We start from the raw sequence: 22,509 nt of genomic DNA, 5'->3' as shown, positions 1-22,509 counted from the left end.
TTCACCAGGAGGAGAGTCCATCTTAAGAAACCACTGTTTTTGCTCATCCATAGGAAGCAGCTCCTCGTCCGTTACAGTTTTATCATGAGATGGCAGCAGTTCAGTCACATCTTCAGGCTCCAGTTCTAATTCTAGTTCTCGTGCTCTTTCTGCCACGTCTGCAGTTACTTCCTCCAGTGAAGTCTTGAACCTCTTAAAGTCATCCGTGAGAGCTGGAATCAGCTTCCTCCATATGCCTGTTAATGTTGATATTTTGACCTCTGCCCATGAATCACTAATGTTCTGAATGGCATCTAGAATGGTGAATCCTTTCCAGAGGTTTTTGATTTACTTTCCCCAGATCAATCAGAGGAATCACTATCTATGGCAGCTACAGCTTTACAAAACGTATGTCGTAAGTAATAAGACTTGACAGTCAAAAGTATGCCTTGATCTGTGGTCTGCGGAATGGATGTTGCGTTAGCAGGCTGAAAACAGCATTAATCTCATTGTACACCTCCATCAGAGCTCTTGGGTGCATTGTCAATGAGCAGTAATATTTTGAAAGGAATCTTTTTTACAGAGCAGTAGGTCTCAACAGTGGGCTTAGAATATTCAGTAAATCATGTTATAAATAGACATGCTGTCATTCGGTCTTTGCTGTTCCATGTATAGAGCACAGTAGAGGAGATTTAGCATAATTCTTGAGGGCCCTAGAATTTTTGGAATGGTAAATGAGCTTCGGCTTCAACTTAAAGTCACCAGCTGCTTTAGCCCCTAACAAGAGAGTGAGCCTGTCCTTTGAAGCCAGGCACTGACTTCTCTGTAGCTGTGAAAGTCCTAGATGGCATCTTCTTCAGTGTACGGCTGTTTCATCTGCATTGAAAATCTGTTGTTTAGTGTGGCCTCCTCTATTAATTATCTTAGCTGGATCTTCTGGATACCTCGCTGCAGCTTCTCCACCAGCACCCGCTCCTTCACCTGCACGTCTGTGTCGGGAGATGGCTTCTTTCCTCAGACCTCATAACCATCCTCTGCCAGCTTCAGGCATTTCTTCTGCAGCCTCCTCACCTCTCTCAGCCTTCACAGAACTGAAGAGAGTTAGGGCCTCGCTCTGGATTAGACTCTGGCTTAAGGGAATGTTGTGGCTGGCTTGATCTTCCATCCAGACTGCTCAAACTTTCTCCAGATCAGCAACAGGGCTGTTTCACTTTCTTATCATTCGTGTGTTCTCTGGAGTAGCACTTCTAATTTCCTTCAAGAACTTTTCCTTCGCATTCACAACTTGGCTAACTGGCACAAGAGGCCTAGCTTTCAGCCTGTCTCAGCTTTCAACAGGCCTTCCTCACTAAGCTTAATCATTTCAGGCATTTGATTTAAAGTGAGAGATGTGTGACTCTTCCTTTCACTTGAACACTTAGAGGCCATTGTGGGGTTATTAATTGGCCTAATTTCAATACTGTTGTTCCTTAGGGAATAGGGACGCCTCCCGGCCCCCAGGAGAGGGAAAGATGGGATAGGGCTGGACAGTGGAGCAGTCAGAACACATCCGACATTTATTGGTTAAGTTCGCCATCTTGTATAGACGCAGTTTGTGGAACCCCAAAACAATTACAATAGTAACATTGAAGACACTGATCATAGATCACCATAACAAATATAATAATAATGAAAAAGTTTGAAATATTTCAAAAGTTACCAAAATATGACAGACACGAAGTCAGCAAATGCTGTTGGAAAAATGGCGCTAATAGACTTGCTTAACACAGGGTTGCCACAAACTTTCATTTTATGAAAAATGCAGTATCAGTGAAGTACAGTAAAGCGAAGTGCAATCAAATGAGGTGTGCCTGTACTTGTGTGCGATCAGGAAACGTTGGACATAGCCTCTGCTCCTCAGGCTCCCTCTTACCTGTCCCGGTCATAGCGGTACTGTGCCATGTTTTTCTTATGTAGAGCAATAAGCTTCACGTCAAGCCCCAAGACGACAAAACTAATGAGGATTATGCTCATGTCCAGAATGTTTCTCTTCCTAGTGAAGCACCTCCACCTGTGCTGTTTCAGCTGGCGACCCTGAACACAGACACCACAGTCACCACTGCTTGCCTAAAGATTAGCTGGGTGTCTCCCTAACGAAGTGTTAGGAACCCCGGCAAAGCACTCGCAGGGGACTTGTCGAATCTAACTTGGACACAATGGGTTACGGCCTTGGTTCTGCTCTAGTCACTCAGTGCTGCTGCTTACGGAAAAGCTGGCCTTCTCTAATACAACTTTCATTGCATACATTCATCCTTTTTCTTGTTGCTTAAACTTAAAAATATATAATAAAAAAGTTTCTAAATTAGTTATCAAGCCTGAAAATGAAGAAAACGTTATGTTTGGCTCAAGATATATTCTCTTTTGGGTGCAATCATCTGTATTTTTGAACCCTTGCTCTGGTTATCATACTTCCAATCTCTTGCTATTATTACCTTATAAGGGCAATACAACTGTACAGAAAATAACAGTCTTTATCCAGACTGACTTCTTTAACTCTTGAAAATTGAAAGAGCTACTTGGTGGAAAGCCAGTCAGCCTTTAACTGAATTCAGGCTTCCGGAAAGGACCAAAATCATAGCCATAATTCTAGTAATAGCTCATTGTGGAGCTCCCCAAATAATATTTGGCAACCTAGGGAATTTCTTACATCTAACATTATCAATTCACCTGCATGAAGGCGTAGTAACAGACAAGTAGATAGTAGATGACTTGCGAGACAACAGACCAGGCAAAGTCCTTCTTTGATGTCTGGAGGGAACGTAAAGTGTCCAGTCTTACAGAGGTGAAGAAAGCACCTGAGAATAACAGAGAACACCTGGAATCAAGAGTCTTTAAAACTTTGGCCCTCTTCCCTTCAAATTTTGTCTTTGAAATAACCCCAACTCTTCCTGGATTATCAAGTTCAAAGGTTCCTGAGTCTCTACACTCCACTATGTATTTCCCTAGAGCTGTCATGAATATTAAATGAGATCATGTATGCAGAGCTGGTGGAGAAATGTGCTGACTGCACTGAACGTCTGTGGAGGGAGAGGATTGTACTGTTGATCCCTCCTCGAGGGCACTGCCAACGACGTAACAGCTGTTATAGGCGTCACCCTTACCAAGTTGGAATGGCTGCAGAGATAAATTGACCAGTTGTACTGGTGCAACGATGTTTGAAAGAGGGAATTGAATGAGGGGAGGATGGAGTTAAATGTAAGCATGGTACTTTTGTTTAAAGCTGTTTAAAATATGTTTTTAGAAATGAGGATAATGAAAAAATGCTTTTTTTTTTAAAGATTGTCACCTGAGCTAACAACTCTTGCCAATCTTCTTTTATTTTTTTTCTGCTTTTTCTCCCCAAATCCCCCAAGTACATAGGTGTATATTTTAGTTGTGGGTCCTTCTAGTTGTGGTATGTGGGACGCCACCTCAACGTGGCCTTAGGAGCAGTGCCATGTCCGCACCCAGGATCTGAACCGGCAAAACCCTGGGCTGCTGAAGTGGAGTGCGTGAACTTAACAACTCGGCCACGGGGCCAGCCCCTGAAAAAATGCTTTAAACTGTTTCAAATTTAGACACTTTCTATGTGCAAAGCACTAATATTATCCGATGAATACTAATAGTATTCCAAGAATACTCAGATGTTTATATGAGGAGAGACTAAAAACCTTCAGACTGGAAGTGAGATTGTTGAAGTTTATACAATCATAAAAGGTCTTGTGAATATAAACTTTTCATAAAGCCCAAAAATATTAGAGCTAAGATGCATCCCTTGTAGCAGAAAGTACATTTAAGAACAAAAGGAGGGGGTTGGCCCAGTGACACAGTGGTTAAGTGCGCATGTTCTGCTTCGCAGCCGGGGATTTGCCGGTTTGGATCCCGGGTGTGGACACGGCACCGCTTGGCAAGCCATGCTGTGGCAGGCATCCCACATATAAAGTAGAGGAAGATGGGCACAGATGTTAGCTCAGGGCCAGTCTCCCTCAGCAAAAAGAGGAGGATTGGCAGCAGATGTTAGCTCAGGGCTAATCTTCCTCAAAAGAAAAAAAAAAAAGATTAAAAAAAAAAAAGGAGTTCTGACTTCACATAGCTTGCTCTCAGGACTGGGGATTTCCTCATGTTTATTTTGCCTGTATCTATTTTTTTGGTAGTTACTAACAATAAAAACCCTATGAAGACCCTCAGGAAGACTTCAAGGCTTCATTTAGAATAAGTATAGGAGAAGTGGTCTACTCTGTGTGGATCTGGGAGGAAAAAATTCCTGATTAGAAGTTACACCTGGTGGTAAATGGGAGGACACTTGTGGGCAAAATGTGGAAGACAGAAGAAAGGAGAAAGGAAGTTAGGACTAGGACAGACTTCCTGTTAAAGGTAGGGGAAATGAACGGACGAGTTCCCCTGCAATCTCTTACAAAATGCCATGATGACAGTGAAGAGGAAAAAAACAACCCAAAGATACAGACGAGGAGGGCAGATCAGAGCAATAAACTACCAGAAGCTGGAAAATAGATGAATGACACTGGTTTAGCAGATTCAAGAAAGCTGAAACCGAAGTAAGCAGTGCAGGAAACATGGAAGCAAGCCAATTCTTACCACAAAATCCTAGAAAGCCTGAGAAATTGGAGGCATTAGTTACCTCTGAAGATAGAAGGTCAAGTGGAACTGAAAACAGGAGAATTGACTACAAGTCTGAACATAAGCAATTAGATCCCAGATTTCCTCTCTTCCCTTCACAGCTAGGTACTGCTAGCCATCCTGCTTGCCACCAACACAAGACTAAAGATTTATTTCCCGGTGATGTTGAACTGGAGAGAATCTGAACTCAGGGACACCAGGTACATTTGAGAGTAGTGGCCTACTGAAAAGAGGGAGTAAGAGAAAGTTTACATACTGCACAGTGAGACCCTTCCAAGATCCCTTCCCTCAACTGGCTTTGGGAAGTCTAACAGATTTATATCCTCAAAGCAGGAGTTTGGAGGGTCCCTCTCTGTGAAAACTGACTGCCCAAGAGAAAAGACATAGATACCAGTTGACAAGCTCTATTCATGTGCACAGAGCATCTAATTAGCATTTATTTGCTTTTTACTGCCTCCCTCTTGAATATGAAAGAAGAGCCAGATACTTGAACCCCTAAAATCGAAAAATGGAGATCAAAATGAAACCTCAAAAAATAAAAGAAGCTCTGGGGCTGGCCCCGTGGCCGAGTGGTTAAGTTTGCGTGCTCCGCTGCAGGCGGCCCAGTGTTTCGTTGGTTCGAATCCTGGGCGCGGACATGGCACTGCTCATCAGACCTCGCTGAGGCAGCATCCCACATGCCACAACTAGAAGGACCCACAACGAAGAATATACAACTATGTACCGGGGCGCTTTGGGGAGAAAAAAGGAAAAAATAAAAAAATCTTTAAAAAATAAAAAAATTAAAAAATAAATAAAAGAAGCTCAGAGGAATTAGAGAAAGTGAAGGAGCAGAAAAAAAACAAAACAAACCTATAATACCCTCAGAATTGAGAAGCTATTGCATCATTAAAGAACAATAGGAGACTATGAAAAAGGAATATTATGAGAACAAACAATTTTTGGAAATTAAAATATGATAAAAATGAAAAATTCAACAAATGGTTTCGAAATTGAAGTAATCTCTCAGAAATTAGAAGAAAAAGATGGAAGATAAAAGCAAAAACATAAGAAAATCAGTCCGGGAGTTCCAATGTCAAAATGCCAGAAATATTAGAAAAAGAGAACAGAGAAAATAAAGAAATGAACAGAGAAAAAGGAAAGAAAACGTCTCAGAACTTAAGGACACATTTCCAGATTAAAGGGCTCATCATGAGGTCCTTTCATAACCCTGTGGACAAAGAGATAATTCTAAAAACTTTTGGGAATGGGGGCATTATCGTCCTTCTTAACAGCAATATGAGATACTAAAAGGCAATGGAGCTATACTTTTCAAAATTCTGTGAAAAACAACTGTATCCAGACAAATTAGCAATCAAATGTGATGGCAGAAAAAAAAACTTTATTGGAAATGTAAGATTTCAAAAAATTTACTTCCTTTGCACCCTTCCAGGAAGTTACTAGAGGATGTGCTCCAACAAGATGAGAAAGTAAACCATGAGAAGAAGATATGGGATCTGGGACAAAGGGGATCCAACAGAGGAGAGAAGTAAAAATAAGGTCACTAGGGTGACAGTGAAGGGAGAGTCCAGGATAAGAACTCTAGGGCAGGCTGAGAGACTAGCCAATCCAGACTATACCAAAAGAGGATGGAGGGAGCCAACCCCAGTGGGCTAGTGGTTAAAGCTCAGCTCTCTCACTGCTTTGGTGGTCCAGGTTCGTTTCCTGGCCATGGAACCACACCACCTGTCTGTCAGTTGCCATGCTGTGCTGGTGGCTCACATGGAAGAACTAGAAGGACTTACAACTAGGATATACAACCATGTACTGGGGCTTTGGGGAACAAACAAAAAGAGGATGGAGGGCCCTAAAGAGGATGTCTCTAAGAAAAAGATAAAATGATAGGTTACTTGATACTTTTTAACAAAGTGAGATATTTTACTTCTAGGAAGAATTTGGAGATGAATCAATGACAGATGCATATAAAACCAAGCAAACAAAAAAAAAGTAGTTATAAACTCTTTGGAAAACAAAAAGTTGAGAAAGAAAGGAAATTTAATTGTAATACATTACATGGCTCATCTTTGAAAAATACTTATATAATCACAATAATGGAAATACTCAAATTAACTACAAATTATATTACTATTTTGGGAGAATAAGGAAAAAAGAAAAGGTGTATATGTGTGTATATTAGGGACATGTGTAGGTATAAAAAGGTTAAATCCTCATTGTCATAAAAAGAAAGAAATACCTTTCTAAAACTGAAGATTCATGAAATAGTTAATAAGCATGTTAATAATTTTTAAATCCCAAAAGTCAAATAGTTTAAAAAAGCTGAAAGTAGCTGTTTTTGGGGAGTTGGAATGAGGTGGGGATAAACAGAGGAATGCTAGTGTTTGCTTTAAACTATTTCACTTTTAAAATTATATTTATATGTAATAACTGTAATTAAAATAATGCCTTTTAATGGTATAAGATAAAGAAATTGGGACTTCTCCTGAGATACCCAGGTCACAGAGGGAGGAGAGAAGAGAGCCTCATACCCATATTGTTGGATTCCAAAATCAGGGTCACTACACAGAACAGGTTCACATTAGCATTGAAGACCACAAATTCCACAAAGAGGCTTCTGGTGCAACGGTCTAGCCAGCGGCTCTGTTCAAGATGCTGGAGGACTCTGGGAAAACAGAGAAGGACAGGGCCAGCTACTTTCTCCATTCAAACCTGCAAAGGAGGAAAATGCCCTGGCATTTCCAATGTCACTGACATACTGGGTAAGAAGCTACATTTCCCAAGGGGGGGTGGGGGGAGGGCACAAAGGGGGAAGTGGTGTACCCACAACATGACTAACAAAAATGTACAACTGAAATCTCACAAGGTTGTAATCTATCATAACATTAATAAAAAAAAAAAAAAAAAGAAGAAGCTACATTTCCCAATCTAGTTTACCTGTAAAATATTTTATGACTTCTAATGCCCGAACTTTCACTAGTGTTAACATGAATATAAATTTAGAAGACTTTAAAAATGAAAGTTTTCACAATAGTGTTCACAGCAAGGTTTGGCATTTAAGGTCTGAGATAGAAATTAATTTTATGTGCTATGTCTAATACTTCCATTTGAAGTGTTAAATGTTACTCTTTACTAACAGCTATTCACTTTTGAGAGGTGTAAGGGATGGAAATGGCCTTTGGTTGGCTTAATTGTTTTTGAATAATTAATTTCTTGCTGTAAATTTAAATGAAGAGATAGTCATTTTAATTTAGATTTTTTTCATACATAATCACAAAGACTCTCAGGCTTTATATACAAAACGACCCTATAAGTCTCTGCCAATTTAATTTTGGATTGATCCTGGTGCCTGAAGGGCAGTGTTTCCCCTTATATTTGAGGAGTTGTTTGCCCAAATGAAAGTCACCTTAGTTCAACTACAGCTAGAATTGAAACTGATATGTGTTTTTCCTGAGGAGAAAAGAAATGAGATTTGGAAAATTGCCAAACCAAAACGTACCTGTAGTTTGAGGTTGAACAGGGAATTTTTACACTAAAACATACATTTCCTTAAAAGTCTTAAAATAAAAATGTCTGCAAATGTCACAGACAATACAGTGGCATTACAGTAACTGTTGAAACTAGAGTAGTCCCCCCTTATCCACGGAGGATGTTCCAAGACCCCCAGTGGATGCCTGAAACCACAGATAGCACCAAACCCTGTATACTGTTTTTTCCTATACATACATACTTATGATAAAGTTTAATTTAGAAATCAGGCACAGTAAGAGATTAACAATAACAATAAAATATAACAATTATAACAATATACTGTACTAAAAGTTATGTAAGTGTAGTATCTCTCTAAAAATATCTTGCTGTACTGTACTCATCCTTCTCGTGATGCTGAGAGATGAGACAATGCCTTCATGAGGAGATGAAGTGAGGTGGATGGCATAGGCATGGTAATGCAGCGTTATTTTCTAACTGTGGTTCACTGTGGGTAACTGAAACCTCAGAAAGCAAAACTGAAGATAAGGGGGCACTACTGTACTCAAATGGGTCCTCAGTTCCTAAGTGTCCTAAGAATGGACAGAAGCAGACAACTTGGTCCTCTTGTTCAGGGCTCAGGCTTGCTCACCTGTTTGCAGTACTGGAGTTTCTTCCAAGTCTCACAACATATCCTCCTCCTGAGTAAGTGGCAAATTCCCCTTGGATGGGATAGCCACCCAGTGTCTCCTGATTCTGATAATGCCACATGCTGTCTGATTTTGTGATGTTTGTTTCAGGGGGGCCCCAGTTAACCCCATAGTTCTCTTTATCCTCCTGATCTTGGTGAGACGGCCTCACTTGTTCTTGGGGAGATACTCCAGGTGGAAAGAGTATGGCACCAGGAATGCGAATCTGACGAAGCAGAACGTTGCCCAAAAGAAAGGAGTTCCCATCAGTAATAAATCCTAATGAGAGAGTACAAGAAACCATTTAAAAAATTGCCTCAAGTTAGTAACAAAAAATGCACACTTTTTACTACTATTTTTAAAAAACATTTTTGGAGTTGCTAGCTAATGCAACCAGATTAGAAAAAGAAACAAGAGGTATAAAACTTAAAAAGAATGAAGTGAAATTATCATAATTTTTAAATGATATGTAGATAATGGTCTAGATAAATCATGAGAATAAACTGAAAGATGTCAGCAAGATGGTGGAATGGGAAGTCCCCTGCTTATATCTCTCCTCAAAACAATAATTTGGCAGCCATCCACAGACAAAAGTGCCTTTGTGGGAGCTTTGGGATCCAGACAGGAGCTTGTGAAGCCACAGTGGAGTCCAAGACTGATGACGGCTGTTTTGAGAAGGCAAGCCCATACCCAGGTGGCTGACTCACCAATTATTGTGCCAGCTACAGATCCAGAAACAGCTCTGTCACCCTGCTCACTCAGCTACAGCCCCATTTGGCCTTGGTCCTACCATTGGCATCATATGCCAAAGGACCTGGGAGGAGTCACTCTCGTCTGTGTCTCAGATAACAGGCCTGCAGACCTCAGTGGACCCTGAAGCGGCCTGTGATCTTGCTCTAGCCCCTCTCAGCCATGGTCCAGAAGGCCCTGGAGGCAAGCCAAACAAACACAGTCTGATTGTAGATCCTGAAACAGTCCTATTATGGGGCTTCAGTCCCTCCTAGCTTCAGTACAAGAGCAGTCCTGCCAGTCCAGGGACCTGCTTGGAAACATGTCTGTCAGTGACCCTGGAGGTGAGCTCACTGACCTCATCTGACTGCAGATCCTGAAATTGCCATATAACTTGGCACCAGGCCCTCTCAGCCACGGTGAGGGAACAGTCTCATCTGCTGGGGACCCAGTGGGAGATATGCCTATCAATGGCTCCAGAACTAGGTCTGTAGACATCTGCCCTGGTTGTGGACCCTGAAGCAGCCTTGGGACTTGGTGCCAGCCCCTCTCGGCTGTGGTGCAGGGCCAGTCATGCCTGATTGGGGACCTACCCAGTGACCTGGCAAGAGCCTTCCTAGGGACCTGATGGGAGTCACACCCCTCCATGCACCTGGTAACAGGCCTGCCATCTGTGGCTGAAGCAGACCCTTGACCCAGTGTCTGTTGTACTGAACAAAGTTCTGGGGTCAGTTTTGTCCACCCAGGGACCAGGCAGGATTTATGCCTCCCTGAGCACCTAGTAATAGGCCCACAAATCATGGACCCTACTGTGGGACCCAGCAACAGCTACATGACCTGTCTCCAACCCAGCTCAACTGAGACACCAGAGGTAATCCCATCAGCCTGGAGAACTAACAGGAGAAGGTCTTTACCTGCTAAAACCAGAATGTAAAGACTGCAAAAGGTGTTTTCTTCTTCAAACATATAGATATCAACACAAGGATATATTGGATCACAAAGAATCAGGCCAACATGACACCACCAAAGGAAACTAATAAAGCTCCAGTAACTGACCCCAAAGAAACGGAGATCTATGAATTGCCTGACAAAAAATTCAAAATAATCATCTTAAAGAAACTCAAAGAAATGCAAGAGAACACAGATAGACAACTAAACAAAATTAGGAAAACAATGCATGAGCAAAACAAGAAGTTTAATAAAGAAATAGAAACCACAAAAAAGAGCCAAACAGGAATCCTGGAGCTGAAGAATACAATGACAGAACTGAAAGATTCAACAGAGCACTATAAAGGCAGGCTTAATCATGTAGATGAAAGAACTGGTGAACTCAAAGATAGGTCATTTGAAATTAGCCAGTTAGAGGAACAAAAGAAAAAAGAATGATGAAGAGTGAAGAAAGCCTATGTGAATTATGGACACTGTCGAAAGAACAAATATACATATCATGCGAGTCCCAAAGGAGAAAAGAGAGAGAGAGAAAGGGGCAGAAAGCTTATTTAAAGAAATAATAGCTGAAATTTCCCAAATTTTGGGAGAGGTATGGACATCCAGGTGCATGAAGCTTGAAGTACCCCAAACAAGATCAAGCCAAAGAAGGTTAACTTTATACAAAAGTCAAAGGCAAAGAGAATTTTGAAAGCAGAAAGAGAAAAAACAACTCTTCATACAAAGAAATTCCCATAAGGCTATCAGTGGATTTCTCAGCAGAAACCTTGCAGTCCAGGAGGGAGTAGGATGATATATTCAAAGTGCTGAAAGAAAAAAAAGCTGCCAACCAAGAATACTATATCCATCAAAACTGTCCTTCAGAAATGAAGGAGAGGTAAAGACATTCCTAGAGAAACAAAAGCTTAGGGAATTCACCGCCAGTAGATCTGCCTTTCCAGAAATGCTAAAGGGAGTTCTTCAAGTTGAAAGGAAAGAATTCTACATAACAATATGAAAACATATGAAAGTACAAAATTCACTGGCAAAGGAAAATATATAGTCAAATTCAGAATACTGTAATACTGTAATATTGGTTTGTAAATCATTTTAATCTCCAGTATTAAAGTTAAAAGACAATAGTATTAAAAATAACTATCACTACAATAATTTGTTAATGGATGCACAATATAAAAAGGAGTAAAGTATGACATGAATATCATAAAATGTGAGGAGAGGAGAAGTAAAAGTATAGAGTTTTTGTATGTGATTGAAGGTAAGATGTCAGCTTAAAATAGACTGTAATAACTATAAGATGTTTTATGTAAGCCTTATGGTAACCACAAAGCAAAACCTATCGTAGATACACAAAAGATAAAGGGAGAGGAATTAAAGCATACCACTACAAAAAATAAACCACAAAAGAAGACAGCAAGAGAGGAAGAAAGGAACAAAGGAGCTACAAAACAGTCCAGAAAACAATTAACAAAATGACAATAGTTAATTCTTACCTATCAATAATTACATGTAAATAATTAAATTCTCCAATCAAAAGACATAGAGTGGCTGAATGAATAAAAATACAAGATCTTACAATATGCTGCCTTTGAGAGACTCACTTTAGCTTTAAGGACACACATAGGTTGAAAATGAAGGCATAGAAAAATATATTCCATACAAATGATAATCAAAAGAGAGCAGGAGTAGCTATACTTATATGACATAAAATAGACTTTCAGTTAAACTCAGTCACAAGAGACAAGGAAGGTCACTGTATAGTGTGAAGGGGTCAAGTCATCAAGAGGACATAACAATTGTATATATATATATGTACTTAACTTTGGAGACCTAAATATGTAAAACAAACATTAATAGAACTTAAGGAACAAACAGACAGCAAGATGATAATAGTAGGGGACTTCAATATCCACTTTCAACAAGGCATAGATCATCCAGACAGAAAATCAACAAGGAAACAGCCGACTTGAATAACGCGATAGACCAAATGGACCTAACAGATATACACAGAACATTCCATTCAACAACACCATAACACACATTCTTCTCAAGTGTACCTGGAACATTCTCCAGGATAGATCATATTTTGGGCCACAAAGCAAGTGTTAACAAATTTAAGAAGATTTTAAATCATTATCAACTACTTTTTCTGACCATAGTGACATTAAACTAGAAACCAATTACAAGAATAAAACTGGAAAATTTACAAATATGTGGAGATTAAACAACACACTCCCGAACTACCAACGGGTTATAAAAGAAATCAAAAGGGAAATCAAGAAGTGTCTTGAGACAAAGAAAAAGGGAAGCACAAACGTTCATACCAAAACTTATGGGATGGAGCAAAAGCAATTCTAAGAGGAAACTTTATAGTGATAAACACCTGCATTAAGGGAAAAAAACCAAATAAACAGCCTAACTTTACACCTCAAGGAACTAGTAAAAGAGGAACAAATGAAGCCCAAAGTTAGCAGAAGGAAGGAAATAATAAAGATTAGAGTAGAAATAAATGAAATAGAGACAAGAAAGAAAATAGAAAAAGATCAACAAAAATGAGAGCTGGTTTTTTTGAAAGATAAACAAAATTAACAAACTTTTAGCTAGGCTAACTAAAAAAGAGAGAGAGAGAGGCCTCAAATAAAATCATAAATGCGAGAGGAGATATTATAACTGATATCAAAGAAATATAAAGAATCATAAGAGAATACTATGAAAAATTACATACCAATAATATGGATAACCTAGAAGAAATGGGTAAATTCCTAGAAAAATACAACCTACCAAGACTGAATCATGAAGAAATAGAAAATCTGAACAGACCAATAATGAGTAAAGAGATTGAATGAGTAATCAAAAAACTCCCAACAAACAAAAGCCCAGGACCAGAGAGCTTCATGGGTGAATTCTACCTAACATCTAAGGAAGAATTAACACCAACCCTTCTCAAACTCTTCAAAAATATTGAAGAGGAAGGAACACTCACTTTATGAGGCCAGCAATACCCTCATACCAAAGCCAGATAAGGACACTACAAGAAAAGAAAATTATAAGCTAATATCCCTGATGAACATAGATGCAAAAATCCTCAACAAAATATCAGCAAAATAAATTCAACAGCACATTTTAAAAGGATCATACAACATATCCCAAATGGGATTTACTCCTGGGATGCAAGGATGATTCAAGATACACATTTAATAAACATACATCACATTAATGGAATAAAGGATTAAAATCATATGATGATCTCAACAGATGCAGAAAAAGCATTTGACAAATTAGGCATAGAAGGGATGTACCTCAATATAATAAAGGTCATATATGTCAAACCCACAGCTAATAACACACTCAATGGTGAAAAACTGAAAGCTTTTCCTCTAAGATTGGGAACAAGACAAAGACACTCACACTTGCCGCTTCTGTTCGACACAGTACTGGAAGCCCTACCCAGAGCGATCAGGCAAGAAAAAGAAATAAAAGGCATCCAAATTGGAAAGGAGGAAGTAAAATTGTCTCTGTTGCAGATGGCATGATCTTACATATAGAAAACCCTAAAGACTCCACCAAAAACTATTAGTGTGAAAACTAATGAGTGAGTTCAGTAAAATTGCAGGATATAAAGTCAACATACAAGAATTAGTTGCATTTTGTTATTCTAACAATGAACTATCTGAAAAAGAAATTAAGAAAACAATCTCATTTACAAAGGTATCAAAAAGAATAAAATACTCAGGAATAAAGTTAACCAAGGAGGTGAAAGATCTGTAGAATGAAAACCATAAGACACTGATGAAAGAATGAAGAAGACAAAAATAAATGGAAAGATACCCCATGTTCATGGATGGGAAGAATTAATATTGTTAAAATGTCCATACTACCCAGAGATCTACAGATTCAATGCAATTTTTATCAAAATTCCAATGGCATTTTTCACAGAAATACAAAAAACAATTCTAAAATTTGTATGGAACCACAAGAGACCTCAAATAGCCAAAGTAATCTTGAGAGAGAACAAAGCTGGAGGCATCACACTTCCTGGTTCAAACTATATTAAAAAGCTATAGTAATCAAAACAGTACGGTATTGGCATAAAAACAGACACAGAGACCAATGGAACTGAATAGAGAGCCCAGAATTAAACCAACACATACACAGTCAACCAATCTATGAAACGTCTGTCAAGAATACACAATGGGGAAAGGTTAGTCTCTTCAACAAATGGTGCTGTGAAAACTGGATTTCCACACACAAAAGAATGAAATTGGACCCTTATTTTATGCCATATACAAAAATCAACTCCAAATGGATTAACAACTTAAATGTAAGACCTGAAACAGTAAAACTACTAGAAGAAAACATAGGAAAAAAACTCCTTGAGATTGGTGTTGGCAATATTTTGGATATGACACCACAAACACAGACAACAAAAGCAAAAACAAAGAAGTGAGACTACATCAAACTAAAAAGCTTCTGCACAGCAAAGGAAACCATCAACAGAATGAAAAGGCAACCTATGAAATGGGAGAAAATATTTGCAAACCACATATCTCATAAGGGATTAATATCAAAAATATATAAAGAACTCATACAACTCAATACCAAAAAAACAAATAACCCAATTAAAAAATGGAGGGGCTGACCCGGTGGCCAAGTGGTTGAGTTCACGTGCTCTGCTTCGGTGGCCCTGGGTTTCAGCAGTTGGAATCCCGGGTGCAGACCTAGCACCGCTCATCAAGCCATGCTGAGGCGGCGTCCCGCATAGCACAACCAGAAGGACCCACAACTAGAATATACAACCGTGTACTGGGGGGCTTTGGGGTGAAGAAAAAAAGAAGATTGGCAACCGATGTTAGCTCAGGTGCCAATCTTCAAGGGAAAAAAATGGGCAAAGGACCTGAACACATGTTTTTCTAAAGAAGACATACAAATTGCCAACAGATATATGTAAAGGTGCTCAACATCACTAATTATTAGGGAAATGCAAATCAAAACCACAATGAGATATCACTTCATACCTGTTAGGATGGCTACTATCAAGAAGACAAAAGATAACAAGTATTGGTGAAGGTGTGGAGAAAAGAGAATCTTCATACACTGTTGGTGGGAATGTAAATTGGTACAGCCATTACAGAAGCTAGTATGGAAGTTCCTCAAGAAATTAAAAATAGAACTACTATATGATCTAGCAGTCCCACTACTGGGTATATATCAAAAGGAAATGACATCAGTATCTTGAAGAGACATCTGCACTCCCATGTTCATTGCAGCCTTATTCATGATAGCCAAGCTACAGAAACAATCTGTATCTGTTGATGTAGGAATGTACAAAGATAACGTGGTATATGTATATAATGGAGTTTATTCATCCATAAAAAGAGAAGGAAATGCTACCATTTGCTACAACATGGATGAACCTGAAGGACATCATGCTAAGTGAAATAAGCCAGGCAGAGAAAAGCAAATACTGTATGATCTCACTTATATGTGGAATCTAAAAAAGTTGAACTCATAGAATCAGAGAGTGAAACAGTAGTAACTAGGGGCTCGGGGGGTGGGGAAAATGGGGAGATGCTGGTCAAAGTGTACAAACTTTCAGTTATAAAATGAGCAAGTTCTGGAGAGCTAATGTACAGCATGATCATTAAGGTTACCATTATGATCATTAAGTACCATATTGTGTATTTGAAATTTGCTAAGAGAATGGATCTTAAGTGTTCCTGCCACACCAAAAACAAAACAAGAAACATAACTATGTGAGATGATGGCTATGTTAATTAGCTTGATTGTGGTAATTATTTCACAATGTATTCATGTATCAAAATGTCATGTTGTAACTTAAATACATACAATTTTTATTTGTCAATTACACCTCAACAAAGCTTGGGAAAAAGAAAATCAACTGAAAAACTATTGCTTACAAAAGATAACTCAGCAAGGTAGCTGGGTACTACATATAAAGAAATCAATAGTCTTCATATCTCCAAACAATATTTACTTAAAAGGTTTAGAGAAATAAGATCTCATTTACAATAGCAACACAAAAGATAAAATAAACCCAACAAGAGATGTGCAAGAATCATATGAAGAGCAATTTCGAATATTACTGAAAGATACAAATGAAGATGAGAATAAACAGAAAAGCATGCCCTACTCCCAGATAGGATGACAACATCAGAAAGATATCAGTTCCCTAAATTAATCTTTACTAGTTCATACTTAGTGTCTATATAAATATCTAAATCTATATCTACAACTATATAAGTTCTTAATATATAAAAAGTGCCTGTATATCAAAACAAGAAAACAAAACCAAGGAGACCACTGAAAAATGGGCAAAGATTACGGAACGACATTCTTTCTTTCAATCAATATGTCCTGAGTGCTCACATCCAAGAGGTCCTGTTTGAGGCGCTGGGAACACAACAGTGAATGAAAGAATCTCTGTCCACAGAGAGCCCGCATCTGAGGAGGGAGAGGCAATAAGCAAACAGCATTCAGGGAATGGTAGCGCTATGAAGAAAAATTCTGTAGAACGAAGGGAAAGAGTGTTTGGTGGGGAGGGAGCAGAGCTATTCATTTACGTAGGACGATTAAAGAACGTTTCTCTGAGGAGGTGGCTTATGAGAGAGACCCAAGCAAATTTTGGAGCACCCAATGCAGAACCCAGTCAGGGCAACAGCAAGTTCCAAGGCCCCGAGCTGAGAGCATGCTTGGCGTATTCAAGGAGAGCACGGACGCTTGTGTGGCTGTAGTGAAGGAGGGCTGGAGGAGCAGGGGGTGAAGTAACAGACGGAGCCAGGGGCCGGACAGGCAGGTCCTCCTTGCAGGCTTTGGAAAGGGTTTGAGATTTTAAGTATGATGGGAATCCATTGGGAGGTTTTGAACAAGGGAGTAACACAGATTTATGTTTTTAAAAAATAATATGGGGAGGATAGAATGAAGAAGAGCAAGAGCAGAGGCAAGTTTTGCCCATAAGAGAGGTAAAAAATGGTACCTACTTTAGTTTAGACTTGCATGTTCTCACGAGTTCCTTCGCAAAGCCTTTAGTATACTTCAGAGCTATACGTATTGTTCGAAAACACCAATTTTCACTGGGCTGTTGGGGATATGAGCAGACACTCTCATACATTGCTAATGGGAGTGTTAACTAGTACAACAACTAAGGAGAACAATTTGGCAATATCCTTCTAAATTAAAATAATATACATTTTTATGGGGCTGGCCCCATGGCTGAGTGGTTAAGTTCACGCGCTCTGCTTCGGCGGCCCAGGGTTTCGCCGGTTCGGATCCTGGGCGCAGACATGGCACTGCTCGTCAGGTCATGCTGAGGTGGCATCCCACATGCCACAACTAGAAGGACCCACAACTAAAATATACAATTAATGTACTGGGGGGATTTGGGGAGAAAAAGCAATAATAAAAAAAAAAAAGATGGGCAACAGTTGTTAGCTCAGGTGCCAATCTTTAAAAAAAAATACATTTTTAGCAAGTCTTTTCAAGGTATTTATTTTACAGATATATTTGTACATGTGAAATTACATATGTAAAAGGATATTAATGGTAGTATTGTTGTTAACAGTAAAAGATTGGAAACAATCTAAATGTCTATCAACAGGGTTATAAATTATGGTACATCCAGGCAATGGAATACTACATGGTAAAGGAACAAAACACAACTGATGGAACAATCTCCAGGTAAATTATTAATGGAAAAAGGCAAAATGAATGACAGTTTTTATAGTAGGCTACCATTTATCAGCAAATACATTTGCAAATGCATAGATTACCTCGAAGAATATATAATAAATTGGAACGTAGTTACCTCTTGGAAAGAAAGAAAGAGGATTCAGGGACAATGGGGAGTTGCGCAACATACCCTGTTGTTCACTTGAATTTTCTCCATATTCATGTTTTAATTATTAAAAAATGTTTTAAATAAAAGAAAAAGATTATGTTAGAGAATGTGGCAAGGAGAGGTTTGCAGTAGTTTGTAAAGGACCTAGGGTTCTGCGGAAGATAAAAGAGGAAGGTAAAGGTGACAACCTTCAAAGATGGTCTCATTTTGCATCTTTTTTTTTTTTTAAGGATTGGCACCTGGGCTAACAACTGTTGCCAATCTTTTTTTTTTTTTTTCTGCTTTATCTCCCTAACCCCCCCCCCCCCCCCCGTACACAGTTGTACATCTTAGTTGCATGTCCTTCTAGTTGTGGGATGTGGGACGCGGCCTCAACGTGGCCTGACGAGCAGTGCCATGTCTGCGCCCAGGATCTGAACCCTGGGCCGCCGCAGCGGAGCACGCAAACTTAACCACTCGGCCACGGAGCCAGCCCCCGTTTTGCATCTTAAAAGAAAATCATAAAATTATGGTAGAATTTTGATCATCTGTTTCCACCTCAGAAGAAAGCCAAAAGACAAAAAGCAAGTTTAAATTGCTGCAAGAGAAATTTTAATGAAATTAAAAGATGATTCTTCCCTAAATGTGACCAAACACTGGACTAGACTATTAGGAAAGTCATGTATTTACAGGATACAGATTATCTGCTGTGAATGGCTCGAGCTTCAATGTTCCTGAAAACACGTGGACTCATACGACCGGGCTATGTCAATTCTGAAAGTACAGATTTTTTAGTAGTTGAAGAGAGAAACCATGTCAGTGACAATTTTTACTGCTTTTCACCCCATGTCTACTTAATTCTCTCTTTCTCTATATCGACAGACTGCTGTTGCTCTTCCTTAGCATGTCCAGGTAACTAATGTACACTTTATGGTTCTAGTAGATTGGCCAGAGCCCCAGGTACCCAGTTCATAACAGCAGCTAACACTTACCCAGTGAGACTATGTGCCAGACACTGTTCTAAGCACTTAGACCTATTAAGTTTTTAATATTCACATCAATCTTATACGGTAGGTCCTAATACTATCCCCATTGTATAGACGGGGAAACTGAAGTACAGAAAATTGAGTAATTTACCCAAGAACACACTGTTAGTAAGCGGAGAGTGAGAATGTGCACCTGGGCAGTCTGGCTTCTGAGTCTGTACTCTGGGACCATGACACCATACCGCAGAGCCAAGGAGTCCAAGAGGGGAACCATGCCTATTGTGATGGCACCATCCTTAGCCACTCAGGGTTCGATTCACTTTTCATTTAGTCAATATTTTATTCAGCACAGACAGAGTTACAGACTGCAAAAAGAATGTGCCCTGAACCTAGAACTGTCACCATCTAAAACTGAACCAGAAAGAATCAACATGCAAGGAATAGGAGTTGCCAACGGTAACAATGCCCCCAGATGCACCAAGCAGACCTTTAAGAAAAGACTTTAAGTGTTTGCTGAGATGAACATGTCTTTTAGATTTTTTTTTCCAGGGACCTAGATGTTCCAGTTCCTAACAAGAAGCCATCAATCTTCTGTTAAACGAACGCGACAATTTGCAGAATATAGCTTACTTAACAAGATACGAAGTTAAAATATGACAAATGTTGGTAACCGGTGAAAAATACTGAACAAGAAGCCTTCCTTAGGAAAGAAGTTTTTTAGCATTTCTCCAACACTGTCTAGGGCAAAGCATACTAACTCCTGACAGTGAGGTTCTGTGAGGGTACAAACCATATTATATCCATCTTTTTCTCATTAGCTCCTAGGAGTTCCCAGCATATTAGGTGTTCAATACATGTTTGTGGAACTGAACTGGACAACCACACAAGAAGAATCAGACAGACACATCACAGGCTTGGGAAAGATTGCACATCAGGCAATATATCAAAATGTCATCTGGTACGTAGATCTTTCTGGTTTCACTGTTTTCCTGGTCCTGTCCTCATTAAACAACCTTCGCAGCGACATGTGGTTCCCTCCTTCACAAGGCGGCAACCAGTCCCCGGGATCACTCTGGTTACTTTTCATGGCTTAAGTGAATACGTTCTCATTCATGTTTATCAGACTCTTGTGAGACTCACCAGTGGGTATCAGCTCCCATGGGCCTGATCACCCTTGGGTGAGCAGACAAACCTGAACCTGCTTAGATGAGGCCCACGGAGTGGACCTTTGGGGTGCCCACCGAGGTGCAGCCATATTGAAAAACCAGCTAACATTTCTCAGTGTGCTAATGTGTCGTGCTGGGGTCTTGGAAAACTAACTGCACCCCACATTTGCATGGCTGGGCCCCGGGACTGTGTTCTCACCACTGTAGTCCCCGTACAGGTTGGGGAGGAGGGTGCGATTGGCCCAGGGGTAGAAATGCTCAGGAAGTTTGATCTCTGAGAAACCGTGAGAAAAGCTCTTCTGGATAGCTTGATGGAGGTAAAATCTGCTGGGGTTCTGTGCAGAGTAGGCCACAGTCGTCAACAGGATGAGGAAGAGGATTTGTACTAGAGCAGAGAGAAAAGAATCATAGTTGAGCGGTTAGCTTAGAAACCTTCTACACCTTTTTCTTCATTTGTCCTAAGCCTATAGACTTTTACAGGTCAAAAACAGTCAAAAATTGGCCAGCTCATGTGGTTCAACCTAATAATCGTAACCAGATAAACCAAAGCATTTGGCTCTTAGTGATATCTATATCTATCTATTTATATCCGCATATTCCTTCTCAGAATTATTCTGCCACTAATCAGAAATTTTGCTTAAAATACATAAAATCCCCAACAAAAAAACGTTTTACTTTAGTTCTCAAAACTAAATATCTCCCCAAACCACCCCCCTTCCACCCCGTCCCTCCCCAGCTGCCTATAGACCACCTGTGTTCACAAGAAGGGAAGGCACCATAAAAACAGAATGTGTCTTCTTTGGTCCAGGGAATCCAACAATCCAGATACTAGCTATGCTGAACCAGGCACCTTGCACTAATAGGATCGCTATTTTTCAAAACGTTCATTTTTTCCTCCACCCTGTGAAGTATGCAGATCACGTTTTATTATTACATTTTGTAGGTTGGGAAAGCAACTTATTCAAGCACACAATTAGATTTCAAGACTCCAAGTTTACTGGAATCCAGAAGTTTTCAAGGGGAATATTTTAATATACTTTTCCACCCTTCTGTATTTTCCATCTTATTCTCACTCCCCCTTTCCTCGCTGGGAAACGAGCCGCGGTATCAACATGCCACCATTTCCTCTCCATACCCACAATATCTCCTGTCAGCTTGAGGAGTTGCTTGTCTTTCAAGGGTCTTTCCAGGCGCTTAACTGGACTGTTCATAGCTGGGGCTACATAGATGGGGTTGTTCTTATCTCTTGAGCCAGGTAACGATGAAGAACATTTTGCTGCCAAAAATTCAAATGTAGACCAAAAACGCGTTATATATTATTAAGCAGTTATTCATCAACAATTGTTGACACTCTACCATGAGCACCTCCAGTTAGATGTTGAAGAAACAAGGAATAAAGCTATCTAAACAGCGCTTCTCAAACTCTCAGGAAGGACTTTTTTTTTTTAATCCCAATCCACTGGGGAATGATACTTTTATAAAATACAATAAAAATTAATTACTAGAAAAATGAAATAGACCAGAGGCATACAAAATACAAGCCCCATATTGAAAATTAGATTCAATATGCCTAAAATTAGTCTGCTCAATTGTGATAAAAGTTTCTAAATTACTCTCAATTTCTGTATTTATCTTGGATTAGAAACAAACTGGACTACGGTTTGGGAGTACTGTTTTAGACCAGCGTTTCTCAAATTTTAAGGTGCATAGGAATCACTTGGGAATTTCATTAAAATGCAGATTCTACATTTCTGACAATTCCAGGAGATGCCAATGCTGTTGGTCTGTAGACCACACTGAGATGTATCTAGAGATATTTAAATCAAGATGGAGAGAGAGGGAATGACATATGACATAAAACTTGCCAGCGTGGATCACTGAAGAGGAAGAAAATAAATCTCCGTGAGGAAGTCGAGAAGGTGTCATAGAGGGAGTGATATTTGACATTTGTTTTGAAGGATGTGTCAGATATAATTCTCCAGATAAACAAGGACAAGGATAATAAAAACAAGTCATTTTAGGCAGAGGGAACAGCAATTCAAGAGCATGGAAAAGTGAAATGG

The 22,509-nt window shown here is 39.5% G+C and overlaps 1 protein-coding gene across 6 annotated transcripts in view; it reads right to left on the bottom strand.

The window, feature by feature from the left end:
• PKD1L3 (polycystin 1 like 3, transient receptor potential channel interacting) overlaps window positions 1–22,509 on the bottom strand; it is a 73,727-nt gene that overhangs the window by 5,446 nt on the left and 45,772 nt on the right. For all 6 annotated transcript variants that reach the window (XR_011437381.1, XM_023637242.2, XM_023637240.2 and 3 more), the window contains 6 exons: window positions 21,582–21,722; window positions 20,646–20,831; window positions 8,750–9,065; window positions 7,161–7,294; window positions 2,686–2,813; window positions 1,892–2,052 (listed from right to left, as the gene is read on the bottom strand). Coding sequence is in view for 5 of the 6 variants with exons in the window: in XM_023637242.2 (XP_023493010.2) it covers window positions 1,892–2,052; window positions 2,686–2,813; window positions 7,161–7,294; window positions 8,750–9,065; window positions 20,646–20,831; window positions 21,582–21,722 (1,066 nt within the window). In the remaining variant the exon portion in view is untranslated. The remainder of the gene's footprint in view (window positions 1–1,891; window positions 2,053–2,685; window positions 2,814–7,160; window positions 7,295–8,749; window positions 9,066–20,645; window positions 20,832–21,581; window positions 21,723–22,509) is intronic.

The sequence above is a fragment of the Equus caballus genome, chromosome 3 (assembly GCF_041296265.1).
Source record: "Equus caballus isolate H_3958 breed thoroughbred chromosome 3, TB-T2T, whole genome shotgun sequence".
Classification (NCBI taxonomy): domain Eukaryota; kingdom Metazoa; phylum Chordata; class Mammalia; order Perissodactyla; family Equidae; genus Equus; species Equus caballus.
This window is presented reverse-complemented; position numbering and strand designations above follow the sequence as displayed.